The 15647-nt window shown below is 45.8% G+C and overlaps 1 protein-coding gene across 1 annotated transcript in view; it reads right to left on the reverse strand.

Annotated features, from left to right (window-relative positions):
* Positions 1-5524: 5524 nt before the first annotated feature.
* The window catches only part of Clic4 (chloride intracellular channel 4), a 57636-nt gene continuing 47513 nt past the window's right edge, over positions 5525-15647 (reverse strand). The window contains exons 4-6 of the mRNA XM_052177722.1: positions 14772-14878; positions 9991-10172; positions 5525-8694 (exon numbers count right to left, since the gene is read on the reverse strand). Of these exons, the coding sequence (XP_052033682.1) occupies positions 8530-8694; positions 9991-10172; positions 14772-14878 (454 nt within the window). The 3' untranslated portion in view covers positions 5525-8529. The remainder of the gene's footprint in view (positions 8695-9990; positions 10173-14771; positions 14879-15647) is intronic.

Raw genomic sequence — 15647 nt, forward strand, 5'->3', positions numbered from 1 at the left:
GCTGGCTCTATAGCTTAGCTATTAGCAATAGCACAATAGAAAACGATGTGGGTGCATCTCTGATGCGCTGACTAGGAGGCTTTTAGGTACTCGGAGTGGTATAGCTGGGTAATGTACCAGCTCTAGTTTAAGTTTTCTGAGGACCCTCTGTTTTGATTTCCATAGCGGTTGTGCCAGCTTGTATGCCCACCACCCTGGGTAAGGACCAGCCTTCCGGCTCATACCGTCGCTCTGTCCCTTTGTTGTTGTTTTTTTTGTTTTGGTTTTTTGTTTGTTTGTTTTGGTTTTTTGTTTGTTTGTTTGTTTGTTTTTGGATTTGTTTTTTTGAGACAGGGTTTCTCTGTGTAGCCCTGGCTGTCCTGGAACTCACTCTGTAGACCAGGCTGGCCTCGAACTCAGAAATCTACCTGCCTCTGCCTCCCAAAGTGCTGGGATTAAAGGCGTGCGTCACCACTGCCCAGGAGCTCTGTCCTTTTTTTTTAAAAAGTATGTGGTGTGTTTGTGTGTGTGTAGTTTGTGTGTGTGTACACAAATGCAGAGGCCTCAGAGTCCAGAGGCAAGGGCTAGAGCTGCAGGGGGCCTGAGCCTCCCAGTGTGATGCCCTGAAGCAAACTCATATCCTGCCTACCCTTCCCCACCCCCACCCCCCACTCCCCACCCCCTACTCCCCACCCCACCCCCACCCCACCCCCGAGAGTGAGTGGCCTTAACAGCTCAGTGCTTTCTCCATCCCTCTGAGGCATTTGTTTTCTTGTAATAGCCATTCTGGCTGAGATAAAGTGGATTCTCAATATAGTTTCAATTTGTACCTCCCTGTTAGCTAAGGTTAACAGTTTTTCAAATATTGATGGCACATCTATGTTTCTTTTAGGACTGTATTCCTGCCGGGCAGTGGTGGCACACACCTTTAAGGCCAGCATTGGAAGGCAGAGGCAGGTGGATTTCTGAGTTCGAGGCCAGCCTAGTCTACAGAGTGAGTGCCAGGACAGTCAGGGCTACACAGAGAAACCCTGTCTCGAATCCGCCCCCCCAAAAAAAGGAAGAAGAAAAAAAAAGGAAAAAATGGGGCTGGAGAAATGGCTCAGCGGTTAAGAGCACTGACTGCTTTTCCAAAGGTCCTGAGTTCAAATCCCAGAAACTACATGGTGGCTCACAACCATCTATAATGAAATCTGACTCCCTCTTCTAGTGTGTCTGAAGACAGCTACAGTGTACTTAGATATAATAAATAAATAAAACTAAAAAAATTAAAAAGGAAAACAAACAAACAAATAAATAAATAGAGGACTATATTCAGTTTATTTGCCCACTTATTCATGGATTTTTTTTTCTTAAAGATTTATTTATATATGTGAGTACACTGTAGCTGTCTTCTGACACACCAGAAGAGGGCATCAGATCTCATTACAGATGGTTGTGAGCCACCATGTAGTTAATTGATAGGTGTTGAACTCAAGACCTCTGGAAGAGCAGTCAGTGCGCTTAATCTTTCCAGCTCCTAAACACTATTTGAGTTTGTGATTGATAGCCATAGACCTCCTTTTAATGACATACAATTGTGTGCTAATAGGGCACCCCACTCTTCCCTAGCACTCTTTATTGAACCCCCATTTCCCCCTCGGAGTCCTTGTTTCTGATCTATTTCTGTCTTGACCCTTCCCCAACCTCTCACTGAGGATTAAACCCAGGCCCTTGTACACGCAAGACAAGAAGGGCTCTACCACTAAGCTAAACTCCCAGCCCTGAATGGTTCATTTTTTCAATGCAAGAGTCTAGATTCTAGTTTTTTAGACTCTAGATATTAATCCCCACTCAGTTGTGTCGTTGGTCATGATTTTCTTCCATTCTCTAGGCACCTCTCCTCTCTGGCGATTGCTTTGGCTGTGCAGCAGCTTTTTAATACCACACAGCCCCACAGTCTATTCTTGCTGTTATGTCCTAAGTTACTTTTTCAGAAATTCTTCATCTGTGGTGGTTAGTTTTAGATGTCAAATGTTTAGCAATGTTGCTAAAACCTAGAATCACTTGGGAGGAAAACCTCCGTGAGAAGGCTAGATCAGGTTAGCTCGTGGACATATCTGTGGGAGACTGACCCAGCCTGCTGTGGGAGGCACCATTCCTTAGGCCCTGCCCTGAACCATGTAAGCATGAAGGAAAATGGCTGAGTAGAATACTGGCAGCATGGCTGCATCCACTTGATGAACTGTAACACGGAATTGGAAGCCAAATAAGCCCCTCCTCCCCGCTCTTAAGCACTCATAGGCAGGGTCTTTTGCCGCAGCAAGGGATATGAAACTAGGATATTATCTGTGCCTGAGTTTTACACGTGTTTTCCCCCTAGCTCATTTTGAGCCTTACATTGTGGCTTTGAGGCATTTTGAACAACTTTAGCACCGAGTGAGAGCTAGGCATCTCGTTTTGTTCTTCTACATGTATTTATCTAATTTGCCCAGCACCACACACACTTTTCTCCAATGTATGTTTTTTGACACCTTTGCCAAATACTCGATAGTAGCAGCTGTGTGAGTTGATTTCTATTCTATTCCACTGCTCTTTGTTTCTGAGGTTGTGCCAGTGCCATGCTGTTTTTGTTACTGTAACTCTGCAGCAAAATTTGAGATCAGGTATTGTGCTACATATAACAACACTGTTCTGTTTATGATGATTTTGGATGTTCATGGTATTCTGTGTATGTGTGTGTGTATCCTGATTTTATATATATATATATATATATATATACACATACATACATATACATATATATATAATGTCCATACACATATGTAAGTTTTTATATATAACTTATATATGAATTATATATTATATAAAAAATAATGTATACACACACATACATATCCTGATACAGTTTTATGAAGAACATTCCTGGATTTATGGTGGGGAATGAGTTGCATCTATTCTGAGAATGAAATCAGAAAAAAAAAATTTCAACAATAGCTTCAGAAACCTAAGTATAAACCTAACCAAAGATAAAAGATCCCTATGACTCAATTAATGGAAGAAAGCCTCCCTAGACATCACCACAGGTCACCTTAGCTAGACAATCCCTCAGCTCCCTTCCCAGGTGATTCTACATTGTGTCAAAGTGACAAAGAAAACAAACAATAAACAAACAAACAAACAAACAAAACCAAACCCACACCTGAAAATGGATGACTGGATCTGACCTCCAGTCGGAGTTAGTTTGTATCTTTTAAAGAATTGAGACTCTTTGCACTTAGAGGTATTGGCAGAGACTTGCTACCTGCTGTAATCCTGTTTTTATTCTGGTTGTTTCAATTATTGCTTTCTTTCTCCTCTTTGAACTCAAAGTTTCTAGCTTACTGTGTTGGATACTGCAGGGTCCTTTCCTAGCTCTTTGCTCAAGCAGTTGCTGAGGTGTATTTTTGAGTTTCCTGTCTTCTTCCCCACTCCGGGTCTAGAGCTTCTGCAGTGCTGGCTCAGTGGTCATCAAGTGTTTCCCCTTCCCCCCCCCCCACCCCCATGAAGTGTTCTAAGGGAGTGCTTGTCTTGGGATGTCCTCTTTGTTCTCAGAGGACTTTGCTGGATGTAGTGACCTCGGCTAGCAGTTCTTTACCTTCAGGTCTTGAGACAACGGACGTCCTGTTTCCTGGTTTGTGGGGCAGATTTCTATGGAGAGCTCTAATGCTATTCTGATGTTCTGTGTACACTTCTCTTACAAACTTTAGCATCATCTGTAAGGTGTCATAGTAGGTTCTTCTCTGATCACATCCATTTGGGCTCTAAATATATGCATCAATGCATCAAGGGAGGCAAGAGGTAGCTTTTGGGACGAGCCTCTGGGATCCACCTGTCTCCACCCCACTTCCCCATCCCCCCTTCTCCAGGTTAGCGTTATATATGAATTTCCATGATTGTGCCTTTGACAATCTAACAATCTTGTAAGCAAGCTCATGTCTGATATTTTGCCTAAGTGCTGGAAAACTGGCATAAAGATATATATTTGAAGCAGATTGAAATTCTGCTTTTATGAACACAGTACATCTATCCATACCCGGCAGATTTTTTTTTTTTTTTTTTTTTTTTTTTTGGATTTGGTTTTTTCAAGACAGGGTTTCTCTGTGTAGCCCTGGCTGTCCTGGAACTCACTCTGTAGACCAGGCTGGCCTTGAACTCAGAAATCTGCCTGCTTCTGCCTCCCAGAGTGCTGGGATTACAGGAGTATGCCATCACTGCCTGGCGACACCCGGCAGATTTCTATTCAGCTTTTCAATCCTTGCTTGTTCCCTCCACAGAAAAAGCATATATGCTTTGTCAGATTTGACTTTACATAGCTAACAATTTAGGACTGGTTTTTCTCTCTTAGAACATTCTCTCCCAACAGGTACTGAGATACCATCTTCCCACTTGATTTCCCCCCATCACCCAGGTTTCCTCCTGAGGGTAGCGATGTTAGCAGTTTAACTTCTCGTTTGCTTAGTTCGAATATATGGCATATGCTGACTTCTAAAATCTGTTTATGTATCTGGCTGTTTTGTCTGTATGTGTATCTGTGTGTCACACGCATGCTTGGTGCCCAAGGAGGCAGAAAGAGGGCGACAGATCCCACAGGACTGGAGTCAGGGTTATGAACCACTTCCGTGCGGGCTGGGAGTGCTCCTCTGAACCCGTGCTCTTACCTGCTGAGCCACCTCTGCAGGCTCTGACTTTTGCTCTCTAATGCTGTGTATACAAATCCAGCTGAAATTGTTAAGGATTTGCACATTATTCTAGATTGCATACACGTGTGCAAACACCACCCTCTTCTCATGCCCGCCCATTCCCACGCCTTCCTGCCTCCCCGTGCTGTAGGGATGACTACACAGCAGACATGACGAGTAAACCATGTCAGCTGTGACAGGACATTTCCTGACATGAGGTCACAAGGTTTCCACGGCATGGTCTCATCTCACATTTTCTGGATGTTTCCGGTGGCAGCGGAGGTTTTTTGTTTTGTTTTTTGGTTTTTTGGATTTGTTGTATTTGAGTCAGGGTTTCTCTGTGTAGCCCTGGCTGTCCTGAACCTCACTCTGTAGACCAGACTGGCCTCGAACTCAGAAATCCCCCTGCCTCTGCCTCCCAGAGTGCTGGGATTAAAGGTGTGTGCCCCACCACTCAGCCGGTGGAGGTTTTTATCTGGTTAAAACAAATTATTGGACCGGGGCTGGAGAGCGAGCTCTGTAGTTAAGTTGTACAGTGTTCCTGCCCAGGACCTCGCCAGGCGGCCTGGCACTCTGCCTCCAGAGGATCTAATGCCTGCGTCTGCCCTCTGCAGACACCCGCGTGCGTGAGCACACATGTGCGTACACACACAAAAATGACTTTTAAAATCTGTTCTTTTGATATGACTATTGGCTTCTTCTAAATTATTCTCTGCACCGGCTATGAGTCAGTAAACACTCCAGCTTCCTTCCTCGTAAATGTACTGAATTGAATCGGAAAAGTGGTCTCAGAACAGCTTTATACCAAGTTATGTCCATGAAGGAGAAAAAATAAAAAAGAATCCTTTGATAGTGAAAATATATTTATTTTTTTAATACAATAGCTGCCAGCAATATACTGGTGTTGATGTTCCAGAGAGAAGAAAATGCAAGCATTTTGTAATGAGCTTTCATTCCTACCCAAGGAATTCTATAAAATACTCCAAAGCTGTTCAGCATCATGGCTTGGGACTGAATATTTCTTCCTTAATAAAGTAATTTTAGTTTCCCCCACTTTGATAATTGTAACAATGATCTTTTTTAGAAGTCTGTGAGTTCCACTAACAAACGCTCTCTTGCTCTCTCTCTCTTTCTCTGAACTAAACGTTGAGATTGCCAGCTCAAGAAACTGGAGAATCCGTTACAACTCGATGAGGCGTGGACCAAAATCGTCATGAAAAAATAATTTCTACTTCTCATTTTTTTCTTTGTAAATATTTCCTAAATGGGTTTTTTAAATATGCAGAAATAAATGCTATCTACATGCAACTCAAAGGAGGTTCTAGAGTCTAACTCAGAGAAAGTATAAATGCCTAAATTCTAGAGCTGATCCACCTAGTGTGTAAACCAGTCAGAACCTCTTAACGGTATAAACTGCTGTGAAAGCCAATGTTACTGAGGAAATTGCATTGTATTCAAAGTCTGTATCTATATCAAAAAGGAAGTGATGGTACTTCAAACAGTCAGACTTCCCACTGTTTAATAGTTTCTTTGTATCCACTGGAAAATAGGCAGAGTTCACTCAGAACCCCTGCTCCAAGATGGAGGCTTCTAAAGGAAGCTAAGTGAGGGCAGAGGGAGGAGGCGCTGGTGGGCCCCAGCCCATCACTGCATCAGCCGCGTGGACTTCACAGTTCACATCTCAGGATCGTAAGCCACGATCTAGGCACACAGAGTGCAGAGCGCCTGCTGCGGGCTCTTCCTTTTTAAAGCTTCTGTCCATCTGTCAATCTCAAATCTGTTTGACTTTCTTGATATAAAACTGTGTCTCTCCAGAAAGGAAAACAGTTCTGCCTTTGCCAAAACCTAGACAGACTTTCCTTGGATATCCAGAGACAGCAAGAGCAACCAAGAGACAATTTAGGAAGCCACAGGGAATAAGCGCCCAAGCGTGGGCGCTTCACCCCCACTGAAGCCCTGCTGCACACCCTCTGCTGTGAGGAGCACAGCCCTTATCCAGGAGTCCTCACCTGGCCCACTCACAGAATGAGCTGATACCTCTTCTCTAGAATAGTCAAGACTCAGCGTCACCCAGGGCCACGTCATCACTAAGCAAAGTTGGGACACTTCCACCCACAGAGACACTGCAGGGCCATTTCTCAAAGGAGAGTCTCCTAGAACCAGACAGACCACCACCCAGTTTGCACAGTGGAGGGTGCTTACACCCTGATTAGTCATAAGGGTGAAACCTGGGGCTATGGCATCCCTGAGCCACAGAAACCTCTGTCAAGCTTTCCCTGACCCCTGACCCCTGACCCCCGGGGCTAAGTCAATTATTGGTCAGTTTTAAAAGGGAGCTGCTGAGTCAGAATGCTTCCGTAAGGCTGCCGTTTATTAGTGTTAGCACAGCAGAGGGGAGAGAGAGCACGGCCACCGAAGAGCAGCACACAGGGGAGTGAGACGGCTCTAATATCACCAAAAAAAGTAGCAAGGTACACAAAGTCAGAGCAGGCTCTGGAGTACTCTGAGGAAGGCCGTTTTGTTTGGGTGGGAGGGGTGGGCCTCTGTTTTTACCAAGTTCATTCTCCTTTGTTAGACAACTTTTAGCTTATACTTTTGTTTATAAAAATGAGGAAACAAGCCAGATATGGTGGTGCAGGCCAGTCACAGCAAGCATCCAGGAGGCTGCAGGAGGGCGCCCAGCAGTCTGCGGCCAGCTTGGTCACCTATCCAGTTCCAGGTCAACCAGGGCTTCAGAGTTATGCCCTGTCTCAAAACACGTGCAAGAAAGCCACAGAGGGCTCTCCTGCTATGCGGTGACTGACATTAGGCAAAACTCTGGAAATACACACTCACTAAGACAACCACAATTTATCCCAAGAGAAGTGAAGGACCTTTCCCTTAGTCTGATGCAAACGGAGGTGGGGCAGGAGCGCGGGGCCTGGAAGACCCAGTCCTCACCCCCTCTCCAGAGTAAAGGCTTCATTGCTCAAAGACAGGAAAATATTGGTCACCCAAGAAAGGAGCTTTGTACACAGAGGGAAGCGGGGCTTGGTGCAGCTGGGGGCAGAGCCTTGTCACGTCTACACAAAGCCCTGAGTTCCATCCCAAGCACCACAAAAAGAGAAAAGTCTGTTACAACCAAGGCAGCAATACTGCTATAGACGGATGAGCAGCCTGGGGTGGTGCCCTCACAGCAGGTAAGGTAGATACAGACTCTGCCCAATCTTCTCTTGGCATTTTGAAAATGCCTTCAAAACCCTCAGTCTGTCACTTGCTATGTATGTAGTATGGGATGTTACAATTTATTCAAATGACACATTTTAGGCAAAATTAAGTGTCTCCCAAGAAACCAGCGTCTCTACAGAGGCAGGCTCCTTGGACACTCCAAGAGACTACACTGAAACAGCATGTCTGAAAGAGTAGTAACCCTTCCAGACTCCTACTCAATATCACAACCCCTATAAATATTCCTGCATCACGCACACAGCGGCGTGGCCACTGATGTCGCGGCCACTATTCTAACGGCCAAACACTGACCCTCAAGTTCTGCCATCTACACAGAATGGACCTGATGGTCAGGGCTCCAGAGGAACAGCAAACTGCCTCTTGGGTGACGCGCTTGTGGAAAGTGCCTCCAACCTGGAGGGCAGCAGATGGGCGGGGCGGGGCATGTGGGCGGGACAGAGGAGTTTAGAATAATACTGCTCGGGAGTGTGTACTGGACAGGCTTGCTTTGTCTACCCTTGATCCTAGTCTTGAGTAACTGCGTGTTCATGCAAAATACACTTCTACTTTAGAGGAGGCGGAGCAGTCTGTTAGGAAAGCGTATTCTTGGGGGAATCTGAAGGAATCTCTCTCAAAGTGCTGTCTACTTGGTAAGTCTCTTGGCGACATCGCTGTATGCGATTTCCACCTCCTTGTCGCTGGGACAGGTGTTGGTGAACTCGTCCCTGCTGTAGGCGTTGGTCAGGTATCTCCAGATGCCCGTCATGCCTTTAGGAATATCAAAGTTGCGGTATTTTTTGGCCACCACCTGGAATGCAATATAGATCAAGAGTTACTTCTGTCTTCGAAGTCCCCACACAAGGCCTGTCTGACTGGACAGATTATTAATTCTGGAAAACTTTATTAACATGTTCTATGAGCAGGAGTTCTTCCAGAGGACTAGAGTTTGTTTCTCAGTACCCATGTTGGGCAGCTTACAATTGCCTGTAACTCCAAGGGCAGAAAGACACCGACTTCTGGTCTCCCATGTTACCAAGGTGAACACACTCACACTCACAGAGAGAGAGAGAGAGAGAGAGAGAGAGAGAGAGAGAGAGAGACAGAGAGAGACAGAGAGAGACAGAGAGAGACAGAGAGAGACAGAGAGAGACATACAGAGAGAGAGACACACACACACAGAGAGAGAGAGAGAGAGAGAGAGAGAGAGAGAGAGAGAGAGAGAGAGAGAGAGAGAGCTACATCTTGAGTGTAGACTAGGACTGCACACTGCTTCAGGTGCTGGGAAACACAACAGTGGCTCTGAGACCCAGCCTCGGGAACAGGGAGATGACTGAGTATAATCACTGGGTCTAAACACATCCTTTTTTTCCTTTTTTTAGTTTAGGCTGTTTTTCAATAGAGCCTCATCTGCCTCCACCTTCCAAACGCTGGAACTACACACCAGCTTCTAAAACCATCTTTTCTCGTCTTAGAACTTTCCTCAACAGATGCTCATTAGCACTGCATTTAGTTTGGTGTCTCACAGAATTAACATTGATTGTCTCATTGAATTAACAATAGAAACACTAGGTCATGGTCACCACACAGAGTTAGACAGTGCCAATCCAGTTTACAATTATCTATTACATCCCTTGTTTTTGTTTTGTTTGTTTGTTTTTGTTTTTTGAGACATGGTTTCTCTGTGTAGCCTTGGCTGTCCTGAAATCACTTTGTAGACCAGGCTGGCCTGGAACTCAGAAATTTGCTTGCCTCTGCCTCCTCCCAAGTGCTGGGGGATTAAAGGTGTGCGCCACCACCACCCAACATCCCTTGGGTTTTAATTCAGCCGCAGGAGAAGAAAAAAAATTCTTGCTCTAGTTTCAAATTTTTCCCCCTGGGACAGAGTTCCACGCAGCTCAGTCTGGCCTTGCAGGGGGATCCTGCTCGCCCTGCTTCTACCCGATCCCAGAGCACTAGGATTAAGGTACCTGATACAGCTGACTTTTAAACATGATTTTCTTCTTAGCTCTAGGATGCATTTACTGTGCCAACTCTGGCTGGGGTAGAGAACAACTCTGGTGAGGGAGCACCACTCCCGGCAGCACCGTCCTCCCGGTGGGCCTACCTTGACAATGTGGAGCTTTGGCAGCAGGTTGCAGTCTGCCAATGTCATCTCGTCGCCATCCAGAAACCTACGTGTAGAAAATTTGATGTCCTCCATGCTGTTCTCGTCGATTTCGTCAGGCAGGGGAGAGTTCAGATACTCGTCCAGCTTCTGCAGCGTTTTCAAGAGTCCCCTCTCCAGCGCTGAAACACACGAGAGCGCCATCAGAGGGAAGCCGGCCCCGAGCAGGGTGTGCCCAGTCATGGCGCCAATCTCACTCCCACCTTTGGCTCCCGAGAACAGGAGCTCGCCTGGATGCTCGGTCCTGCAAGGGCAGAACCAGAGGGCAGCGTTCTATCCTGCCAACCAACAGAACCACCTGCAGGATCTGTGCCCCTCACAAACAAGCGGTGGCTCCACCCATCGACGTGTAAGCTGCAGTGATGTAACGGGAAAGGCAAGTCACTAACTCACAGCCGGCAGAAATGCTTCCAAGACAGAAAACACAATCCCACCCTCAAGAAATGGGTCCAGAGGCGCCAATGCCCGTGCAGACAGCCTGTCTGCTAACACAAGCGCTCAATGCAAGAGCTCAGACTGGAAAGTCAGGTACAGGATGACCTGGCAGCAGCAGGGCCCCCAAGTGGACCGAGATGCTACGACTGTCATGACTCAAATTTGGACTAAGCCAGTTGTGTGCAGCTGGAAAGACAAGGCCAGCAAGGCTTAGGAGGGAGCGGGGGCAGCCGCAGCTCTCTGCAGAACTTCCTCTGTAGACCAGACTGGCCTGGAACTCAGAGATCCACCTGCTTCTGCCTCCCAAGTGCTGGGATCTTAAGAATCCTAAGACTGAATAAAAACCAGGGAAAATCAAGAGGAAAATCAGTTATAATTTATGTTAACCATTATTTCAAAATGTTTTTAAATCTTTTTTGTTCCATGTGTATGTGTGCTCTGCCTACACGTGTGTCTGTACGCCATGTGTGTACTGGATCCTGAGACTGGAGTTATGGAGTTGTGAGCTGCAATGTGAGTGTTAGGGATTGAACCTATGTCCTCTGAAAGAACAACCAACACTCTTAACTGCTGAGCCATCTCCCAGCCCCTATATTAATCATTATTAATAATAATTTATGTATCATCGTAAGTTATTACCAATGAAAATGAGACACAGGTACTAGGAGGTTCTAAAATAGCAGTAGCCAGTGAAAGGAACAAAGTTGTATAGTTTAGCACAGGCAAAGGTGTTTATTGTAAGGATAAGGAAACACCAAGACTAACCACTGGGGGGCAGCAGCAGGTCACCAGAAAGTCATTTGTCAGGAAGTTAAAAGGACTGTTTGGTACTCTATCTCTAAGAAGCCTATTCAAAACACAAACAAAAAAGGCAGTATAGTATAAACAGCTTAAAATTAATTATATTAAAATAAAAAATAATATTTTTGGCCTATGAAAATGTGTTTAGTAGAAATACAAACTGGTACAAACTTAGAAATTTTGACAAAAAATCCATAAAGTAGCTAGAGATGGTGGCACAAGGCTGTAATCTGCGTTGAGGAGAGCTGAGGGCCAACGGTAAGATGCTGTCTCAGTCTCAAAGGACAAGGAATGGTGCACACCCCCTGCACCTCTCTGAAATCCAGCTCAGGGCAGCACCTGGACCGTCTACAAGGTCCAGCAACCGGGAAATGGCCAGTAAAATTCCTATTAAATAAGAAGCGTCTATACAGCCTGAGGCAGACTAGTTTTGACATGGAGTGACTTGAGGGGACGTAGGCTGCCCTGGAGACTGCTCCGTAGCCAGCCTAGTCTGCAACGTGCAGTCACCCCCTCCTGCTCGGCCCTCAGGGTGCTGGGGTCACAGTGGCAGGAAGCATTTATAATGCACAATAATGTGCACATGCACTGCACCACAGTTTTATATAAAATGACTCCCAGTCAGCTTGGATCTGTTATTGAATTACATACTGAAATTATAATGAATTTAATCCCCAATTGTAAATCAGGCAGGATCAGAGAAATGTCGTCTGAATACAACTGGACCCTCTACTCATGGACTCACAGTAGGTGGGGTCACCTGCACAAAGCCAAACCAGTCAGCATTCCTGCAGGGAATGGGGAGACTCAGGAACCCCCACCCTGGGCTGGGAACAGCTGCCGGCTTCTGGGGGAGAGCGAGTCAGTTTTCTTTGACGGTGTGGCTCTTGGTAGGTCGCGCGTCCTCCAGTGGATAGCACCACACCCAGGACATGAACAGCAAACTGTAAACAGCGGGCCGGCCATGAAAGAACAAAACATGAAGCTGGAAGTGCGGGGAGACAGGGAGAGTCTGAAAGATGGGGAGACGGAGGTGAATCTGGTGGTTAGTGGGGGAGGGGCGCCAACAGGATCAACGCACACTGTGTGCGTGCGGGATAGTCTCAAAGAACAAAGAGTATCGTTGAAAATTATCCCTGCAAACCTTAGCTTTTACACTAAGCGTAATTTGCTCTATTACATGATTTAAATAGGCAGATTCGAGGCAGAAGTGTTACATGTGACATAAACGTTCTTGTTATTACAATAATACACAAGTGAGCTAGAGTATAGCTTAGTGTTAAGAGCTCTCAGCTAGTATGTGAGAAACTCTGGGTTCTTCTACCCAGAGTGGATATTTTAATTTTGAGATAAGGTCTCAAACCGTCACCCTAGCTGGTCTTTGCCCCAGTGGTGGTGGGATTAAAGACCTACTCCCGGTCAACTTGTACCTGTTACCAAAGGATACACTGATTGATCCATCTACCTTCTCTCTCTCTCTCTCTCTCTCACACACACACACACACACACACACACACACACACACTTCCCTTTAGTTTATTCACTAAATCCTATTGGTTTAGGTTGTACTTTAACCTAAGCATGGCCCTAACCCACATTCCTGTGGCTAATGTACATCTAGACATCTAAAATATTCAAAATATATTAAAATATTCAAATACATCAGATTTTATACACATTTACTAGGCTGGGGCAGCAGACTTGTATAAACTGTGGTTATGAGTGTTGGGAGGCGCAGCCCCGCTGCTGAGGCTTACTCAAAGTATGCAATTGCTCAATAGACGGGAAGAGAACTGTAGCACACACACACACACATACACACATACACACACACACACACACACACACACACACACACACACACACACACACGGGGACAAGCATTGAGCTCACAATTGATTTAAAACTGTTTTCTAAAGTCTCAGGCAGTGATAGGCCCTTGTGGGAAAAAGTACCTTGGCAACTAGAATTCTTATTTCCCAACAGGTACTGAATACAAAGCCATCCACGTCATGTGCCCGCTGCGCCCCTTCTTACTGGTGCAGCATTGTAAAGACAGTGGGCGTAGGTGGCCACTTAAGGCAGTAACAACTTGGCAGATAAAAAAATAGAATACAAAGTTATACTTAAGTGAGTCACTTTTCCTCCCCCGGCCTTCACCCCCAAGGCAAAGGAAAACTCATTTTACTCTCCTCTTCTCCCTACCACGTAATAAAAGGAACATGACCAAGTCTCCAGCCCTCAAACACTGCACACAGAAATAAAAACATTATGATCGAGAGAGCACAAAGGCTGGTCAGCTAGCAGGCCTGGGTATAAAAGCCAGCTTTGTGAACACAGTGGCCTGGGCAGGCAGGCAGGCGGGCAGGCAGGCAGGCGGGCGGTCGGGCAGTCCAAACACTCTGAGAAGCAGGGGCTCCAACCTAACATTTGCTTAGGGTATAAATTGCTTGGACAGAACATTAGTCAGGAAAAAGGCCAATTACTCAAGAAAATTGCTTCTAAACCAAGGCAGCCACAGAACACATTATAAAAATAGACGTATGCCAGGCCTGGGCACTAAAACAGTTCCTTCCCCCTTCACTGAAGAAAAACATTCCAGAAACGGAGAGCAAGGACATGGAAATCCCTCAGGGAATTCTGGGACACTATAACCTTAAACCAGGCATTGGGAAGGAGCCAGAGCTGGAGACTGAAATGACATGCAGTCAGGGCGGGCTTCACTCTTAGGTCTCCGTTCTGTTAACAGCTGCGAAGTCCACCCTCCCGTGGGCTAGCCCGCGGGCTGCCAGAGCCTTTGGAACCAGCTCAAGCAAACACCCTGCCCCCAGCCACAGACGACTCCAAATATTTTTAGGGTGCTGATCTTTGTCTCTTTTTGTCACTGCTCTAACTTTTGGGGTTTACAGTATATACTTGTTTTTTTTGACAGAGTTTGTGTAGTCCAGGCAGGCCTCATACTCAGTATCTTTTGATTAAAACAAACAAACAAACAAATAGTATCTGCACTACTAAAGTACCCTCGCCATAATGACCTTAAACAAAAACTCTAGATAATGATCTAAAGAAATCTGAAAGCTGCAGAGTCTAATCACCCTCTGACGGCCACTCCAAAAATCCTTCACTAAGAGTAATTAGCACATAGGCACAACAAAAGACGGGAGCTAATTTGAGGCTGCCAGCACCCCATTAATAAGCAAGAGACTTGGTGATCAATTCGTCAAAGCTAAATCCCTCTGTTTCGGCACCCACCACAGCCACTCTGTCCATGGATCTGAAGGTGCGCTGGAACCGCTTGCTCTCGGTCTCGGTCTCATCGCTTTCAGACCGCACACTTCCCTTACACGTCTTCAGAATAGCTCAAACGGTTGCTTGGGGTTTTGTTTTCTTTTGATTTCCATTGGGACAATCCAATTAATTATTTTATTTTATTTTATTTTATTTATTTATTTATTTATTTATTTATTTATTTATTTATTTATTACCTTCATTAGCCTCTGGTCTTGAGTTCTTGATGTAAGCAGAGAATTTGGCAAAGATGTCCATTCCAGCAGTGTTCGACTCTGGGTGTTTTGGTGAAAGCTTTAAGTACCTAAATCGAAAATGTAAAACTGCATTACAGATCCTTCCAGATGACATCAGCTCAAGTCCTGTCACCAGCAAACCACTGTGAAGACTACAGACATCTTTGAACAGTGACTGATCTAAGAAATGCCACCATCTGTCTTCTATGGCACTTTTTAAACATTTCCCCCTTAGGAACAAAGCTCTGCATGGTGCTTTTGTTCCCATATTAATATTCTTGGCCATCCGAGGGCAGCCACTCCACCTCCATTTAAGGACTACGGAAACGGTGGCTTGTCAAGGGATGGATGTACCCCATCTTCACGTCCAACACGGCAACCGCTAGTGCATGGAGGCTATCAGAGGACACTTTAAAAGAGCTGCAGAGACAGAAAGCCAGGCTTCCTCACTTGCTCTAGTCTCAGGACCAGAGCACACAGCTCTCACAGCTGGCTGCTTGGTATGCGGGCACTGGCCTGACCCTGTGCAGCAGTGTGAGGGACCAGACAGAGAAGAGCGGGGCTGCGCCAGCCTTGCTCATCCACAGCCGGCTGAGGATTAAACCAGGAGGTGGGCCATTCACGTCCAACCAGCGCCAGGCTTCCCCACTCCCTCAGTGCTGAACAGGCCGGAGTATATTTAGGACACAGTGCTGGGAGAAAGATAAATAGGACCTCAGACACCATACTGAACCCTCCTCTGTGTTGGCAGGACACACCAGCTTGGAAGAGGTGTGCGTACTCTACACATCTTGACATTTCAACCACACGCATTCAGTGTGTCTCTTCCAGAGGGTG

The sequence above is a fragment of the Apodemus sylvaticus genome, chromosome 3, assembly GCF_947179515.1.
Source record: "Apodemus sylvaticus chromosome 3, mApoSyl1.1, whole genome shotgun sequence".
Taxonomy (NCBI): Eukaryota; Metazoa; Chordata; class Mammalia; order Rodentia; family Muridae; genus Apodemus; species Apodemus sylvaticus.